The 6,082-nt window shown below is 30.8% G+C and overlaps 2 protein-coding genes across 2 annotated transcripts in view; one reads left to right on the forward strand and one right to left on the reverse strand.

The window, feature by feature from the left end:
• Positions 1-1,516: 1,516 nt before the first annotated feature.
• On the forward strand, positions 1,517-5,093 carry LOC107476770 (uncharacterized). Its single transcript, XM_016096657.3, is given in 11 exon segments — positions 1,517-1,741; positions 2,057-2,132; positions 2,240-2,318; positions 2,320-2,389; positions 2,612-2,673; positions 3,060-3,123; positions 3,524-3,584; positions 3,662-3,748; positions 4,087-4,180; positions 4,429-4,538; positions 4,684-5,093. Coding segments are annotated over 10 exon segments (906 nt in total). The 5' UTR covers positions 1,517-1,521; the 3' UTR covers positions 4,522-4,538; positions 4,684-5,093.
• A 630-nt stretch (positions 5,094-5,723) lies between these two features.
• The window catches only part of LOC107476771 (tetrapyrrole-binding protein, chloroplastic), a gene marked incomplete in the record, with an annotated part of 1,020 nt that continues 661 nt past the window's right edge, over positions 5,724-6,082 (reverse strand). Inside the window, 1 exon segment of the mRNA XM_016096658.3 lies at positions 5,724-6,082. Coding sequence (XP_015952144.1) covers positions 5,855-6,082 — 228 coding nt within the window.

Raw genomic sequence — 6,082 nt, forward strand, 5'->3', positions numbered from 1 at the left:
CACCAAATATATATATATATACCATATATATATATATACAAAACAAAATTAATAATTAATTTTTATTGTGTATATAAATTTTTTGATAAAATAAATACATATTATATTAGTTAATTTAGTTTAATTATCTAATTCAATTATATTTTTGTAGAGAAAAAAATAAATAGATCTTTGATTTTTTAATTTATGAACATTCACATTTTTAGAAATTTAAAAATATATTTAAGTTTTTTATTTTTTTAAATTTAGATATATTAATCTTTCATATTCATTTTAATGTGTTAGACCTAACGGTAAAATCAAATGTGATTCTTATTGTACTGATCTGGTTGATATCACGTGAGAATTTTTAAAATGGGACAAATTAGACTCAGGAATCGATGTATGTAGATTTTAAAAAAGTCAATAATTTAAATATATTTTTAAATCTTCAAGACTTAAGACTTCTTTTGGTTGATGTATAGAATGAGAGATAGACACAAAAACACAAACATTAAAGACATAGACATAAAATATTTGTATCTACATATTGTGTTTGACAAAAATAATGAATGAGACACACAAATATTTGAAAAATATTGAATTATCCTTCATTCAACCACAAGTTTTACCACTACTACTGTACATTTATCACTCCAAACACTATATGTCATTACCATTGAATTTTTATTTTTTCCAATATCATCTTAAATTATCATTCAAATATTAAAAATATAATTTTTTTGATAAAAAAAACCAAAAACCAAAATTTATCAAATATTAATTAAAATTCAAATAAATAAAAAATTAAATATCCAATTTTTTCTTGAAGAAAACAAGAAGACAAATTTAGTTGTAGAATCAAAAAGAGGAAGAAGAAAAAGAAAGATTTAGGAAGATAAGAGGACAAAATTTAAAAATTTAAAAATTGAATAAGGATAAAAAAGTAAAAAATTAGTGTCTCACTAAATTGATGTATACAAATTTAGTGTTTTCATGTCTATTCGTGTCTTTCAAAAATCTGAGTCTCATCAAACCAAACAACAGAATATGTGTAATGAGACATGAATATCAACTAGATGGTACCTAAATGTTAAATGTTCGTAGACGTGACTCCAATTTGTAAAAAAGTCAAAATTTATATATATTTTTAAATTTTCAAAAATTTAGATGTCCACGAACATCAATTTGTTCTTTTTTTTGTTTTATGATAAAAAGATAAATAGATCCTAACTTCTTAATTTCAAGACATATAAATTTTTCATTAATTGAAAATACAAAAACGTCTCTTATTTTCTAAAATACAAAATATTTAAGTCTATTCATTCAAAATATATAAAGACAAATTTATTTTCTAAAAAATTTTAAATATTTTATATTTTAAAAAATAAGAGAAATTTTTGTATTTTTAATTAATCGAAGACCTATTTATCTTCGAGATAAAAAATTTGTTTACTCATTTTTTTAAACAAATCTTAGTTGGCCTATAATAAATACCAAATAAATAAAATTTTATATTTCTTTGCATTTTGCCACATCGACATGGGAATGAGAAAAGCAAGAAGGCGCAATGGAAGGTGGGAATCAATGGAAGCATTGCACACGATGGGGAAAACCAACACTCTGATGCTGCTTCTGATACACATTTTCTACTTTTCACCCACAACAATCACCGCTATCAGAAAAGACATTGGGTTTGAACCTTCCCGTCGTCCCTGCAACACCACCGTTCAAGGAAGATACTTTCTCACAGATGATAACGGTCTCTCATTCTTTTCTAGGGTTCCAATTTTTATATTCATTTCATTTCATTTCTTAATTCTTTTTGTCAGATACCTTTGCTTATATGCTTTAATTTTGTATCTCTCATGAACTTCGATTGGATTAGATTAGATTAGATTAGATTCTTAAGTGAGCTAAGAAAATGAAAATTGTTCTATGGTTCATTCATATAGTTCAGCAACTCAGCTATTGTGGTGTAAATTATAGCAGGTTTTCTGTTCTTACTCCAGGAGCCCCTAAGAATTTATGAACTTACTGCTGTTGCTTTTCTATAAATGGATTTTGAATTTGGTAGGTTATGTGTGCAATGCTATGTCCGTGGATCCGCAGACTCGGTGCTGCCCCGAAACTGGGGAGAAATTCTCTTGTCAGTGAGTTCTCCCTTCGTTTTGTTTACATGGAAACTGCTTTGTTTTGATTCCATAAGACATTGACTCAGCCATCTCATGCTGTGAATTTATGTTTGGTATCTTTGCAGAGGATGCAATGTTCTTTCACAGTGTTGCAACTCTTATGAATATTGTGTTTCGTGCTGCCTAAACCCTGTGCAGGTAAATGTAAAATCTCTTGCATGATATTTACCCGGAACAAATTCTGAAGGTGAAGGTTGCGAAACCAGCTACTGCAAGTAAACTTTCTGCCTCGTTACTTTGCATGGATATTTGCCTTGGCCATGGATTTATTTGTAATTAAGGAATGCCTTGATAGACATAGGAATTAAGAAATGCAATTTTTTTCCCTATCCCAATTTTTATTAGGTCGTATGGCCGGTGATTGGTTCTTATGTACCGCAGGTCTCCTATGTAAGATTAATTAATTCCAACACATGCATCCTTTTATATTTTGTTAGGGACTTATACAAGTGTTTTTGACTACTGTGCTGGGAGATGCCGTCATAGTTCTGAGAGTGTGGTGAGCATACTTTATGCCTTCCTGCTTTCTTCTTGTTCTTGAAGTTGTATACCCTCAACTCAGCCATTTATTCTTACACCTTTTACAGTTGATATTAGCAAATCCCTTAATTACGGAACTAATTCCTTGCTTACACAATTGCACTTACAACATGCTTTTAAAAGGTCCTGCCCTTTTTTCCCATGTCTCCTATCTAATAGGAGCTCTCGTGGTTGTTATTTTTTTTTTGAAGGTTTATGAACTATGAATCAAACATACCACCACGGCCTGGCTCTTTTGCTTACTGTATAATATGTCTCTAATAAGGATAAATGAACATATTTTTCTTTTAACTTCTTTATATTTTTGTAGCTGTTTAATATTTACAGTAAGTTATAATGTTTCAGGTTCATGAAAACGCTTATGTTAGTGATTTCCACCACTGCTTTTCTCTCCCATCTAATTCTTCTGGTAAGTGTGATGAGGGAACTAATTGTATTAGTCAGTGCCCAGTGACTGAGTTAAGTCTCTAAATTCTAATTTTTTTTAACTACGAAGGTGTGGGTTCTGAAATCCCATCAGACATCAATTTTGTTGCAGATATGGATTTTGTCTAGACAGAAATTGTTAAATATACTTAGCAGTTGTTGGCAGTAGACTAGCATCCATAATCTATTTCAAAACACGTTGTACTTTGCAGTCTAAAAGATCTTTATATATATATATGAAAAAAATCGGAAAAATCGGGCCCCCCTCTCTAGCATATCCTTGTTATGGAATGGTTTGTATGTATGTCTTATTTACAATTATGTTTTGGTTCTGTTGTTTATGGCTATTTCATTAAAACCTGTTTGTTTTTTGTCCATTGAAGCGGGGACAAATAGTACACTCCTTGAAGCAAGACTGAATGGCATCAATGTTGTTGTTGGCAGGTGAATTATACTGAAATTGTTTCTTTTCATTAAGTCTTGCTTTATCTTTGCAGTTTAACTTCTGGCCATTTTGACAGGCAAGGTGAATCATGTAATTCAGTTTGCAAGTTAAGAGGGAAATTATGCGTACCAAATAAACTTGTGGTTCTTAATCATTGTGATATGTAAGTGGTGCATTGGAGTTTTTGGTGCTCTTATTTTGTGTAGTTTATAAACATTGGGCATGAAACATATAATTTGATTAACTCATGTGGTTATGATCTACCCAAGGAGTAATTATATTCATCTAGAGCCCCTTTTTTTGTTTCCCCTTTAGATAAATAATCTAGAATTGATGGTTAATTCTAACATGCATGCCATGGATGTATAATTTCTTGACTCAAAAAGCATTATTGAGAAAGAAAGGAAGATCATATATGACTACAGATATTTGTTTCTTTTCTTTTAAATTTTAATGTACTGTTCTTATCAAGTGTTCTGTGTTCTTTAATTGTTTGAGCAGTATTCAGAAATATATGAGCTGCAAAGGAGCTTGCTTTTCAAGTGTAGGAACAGATCAACCTGCTGAAGTTGTTGATGATGCCCCCAAGCATATGGTAATATGCTATGTTTTGTGTGTTTTACTAACACAAGAAATATGTCACATTCCAGAAACTGATGAACAGTGGTTTACTAATATTGTACTTTTCCCATCGAAATCATTTGTTGATAGTCAACGGAAATTAAAGTATCTGGGATCTGTGTGTCACTTAAATATTTAAATAGTTTGAATTTCTGCTAGACAGATGAAACTTATATGAAGGATAAATGATAATAATCTTTCTTTGTTTTTGGTTGTTTTCAGAATCCAGGAGCATGTTTATACACTCAGACACAGTCTATGCTTTCTTGTGATGGTTCACATCAGCATACAAGGAGATTGTGCCCCTGTGCTTAGGGGTTTTTTCCTGCCTGGTAAGTATTGGTCCCCTTAACAATGTTGGATTGCTCAACACAATGCCAAGAATTAGTCATAGCTTTGTTTATCAGTTAATGAAGGAACAAAAAAAGAATTATGTGGAACTAAAGCAATTGCAGAACATTTTTCTTTGTGATGCAGAGTTCTGTGACTATTCTAGAAGGTGGAAAGCATCTAGTTGTGTTTCAATACAAACTTTGCTTTCTGTTACACTGCTGTACTAGATTTTGTAGCACTAGTAGAGATGGTATCAGTGGAGGCAACTCTTGTAAATCATCAACCTTTGGAAATTCTAATATCATTCTATGTTGTAAATTTTTTTACCCCCCTCATTGCTGTTTCTTTCTAAAATTTGTTAAGAGTTAAGCTAGCTTAGGTCATATTTGAAAGCTAGAGAGAATGAATGGAAATAGAAAGACATGAGGAAATACCTAGATATATTTCTATGCACTGGCATCTATATTGTTGTTTCGTACATACAATTGATTTCTTTTTTATATTGTTGATGTAGAAGTGAATTACTTTTGTCTATATAATAACATTTGCTTAAAGTGTGTGGAAGAGTTTTACATTGAAGTGCGTATGAATCAACCTGATATCTTAACATAAAAGTTTAATTTTGAAATAGTTTATATATTTCAATTGCTCGTGTAATAGATCTATTAATTTCCTTTCAAACAATTCTTGGGTTATTGTATCATCTAATTTCCAGTGTAATAAGCCAAAAAAAGAAACACATTATGCACCGACTACATCTGTGTCTTCAATGGCTGAAGTTGGAGCAATAAAGTTACATTGGTGAAAAAATCCGAAAATGAAATTGAGCAGATAAATCATTATGTAGTGGAATATTATGTTTGAAATAATTAAAAATAGTCTATATATAGTTTATATACAATACACCAGTTGTAGCAGTCATTTTTTGTCTATGCAATAGATTTCTTCTGCAAGTTGCAACTGAATAAGCAAACAAGAAAAACAACAAAGGTAGGCTTCACTGGTATTTTGTCCTTTTCATAATTTCATATGCACACTGATTGATTTACATTACATTTTTACCTTTTCACTCTATGAGTTTTGACAAATGCACTTAAGCCTTAAAATAACCTACAAAAGATGATGTAAAATTACATTTGCAAATTGAAAAAAAACAAAAAAAAAAAACAAACAGAAGCTACCACTTTCATAATAATTAATTAGTGATTACCATATTATATATATATATAGGTAAATTCAAAATTCAAAACCCAAATTACATTATCTGTTCACTAAACTTGTCTGTGGTAGTAGTAAATTTTTTTTTTGGTAGAACTCAAAAGCTATAATTTGGTTTGAAGACCCTCTTAGCCAATGAACTATCATCCTTTTCCTTCGACCCCTTGTCCTCAACAGCAGCAACAACATCATCACCCTCTTCTTGTTCTTGTTCTTCATCAAATGCTGGATGGTTAAAGATGTTGTATAGCAGCTGTGTCCCTCTGAGAGCATTTGTGAGAGGCAAATGGCCTTCTGGGGTGTCACCATTGAGCTCCCAAATGAA

Source organism: Arachis duranensis, chromosome 3 (genome assembly GCF_000817695.3).
Source record: "Arachis duranensis cultivar V14167 chromosome 3, aradu.V14167.gnm2.J7QH, whole genome shotgun sequence".
Classification (NCBI taxonomy): domain Eukaryota; kingdom Viridiplantae; phylum Streptophyta; class Magnoliopsida; order Fabales; family Fabaceae; genus Arachis; species Arachis duranensis.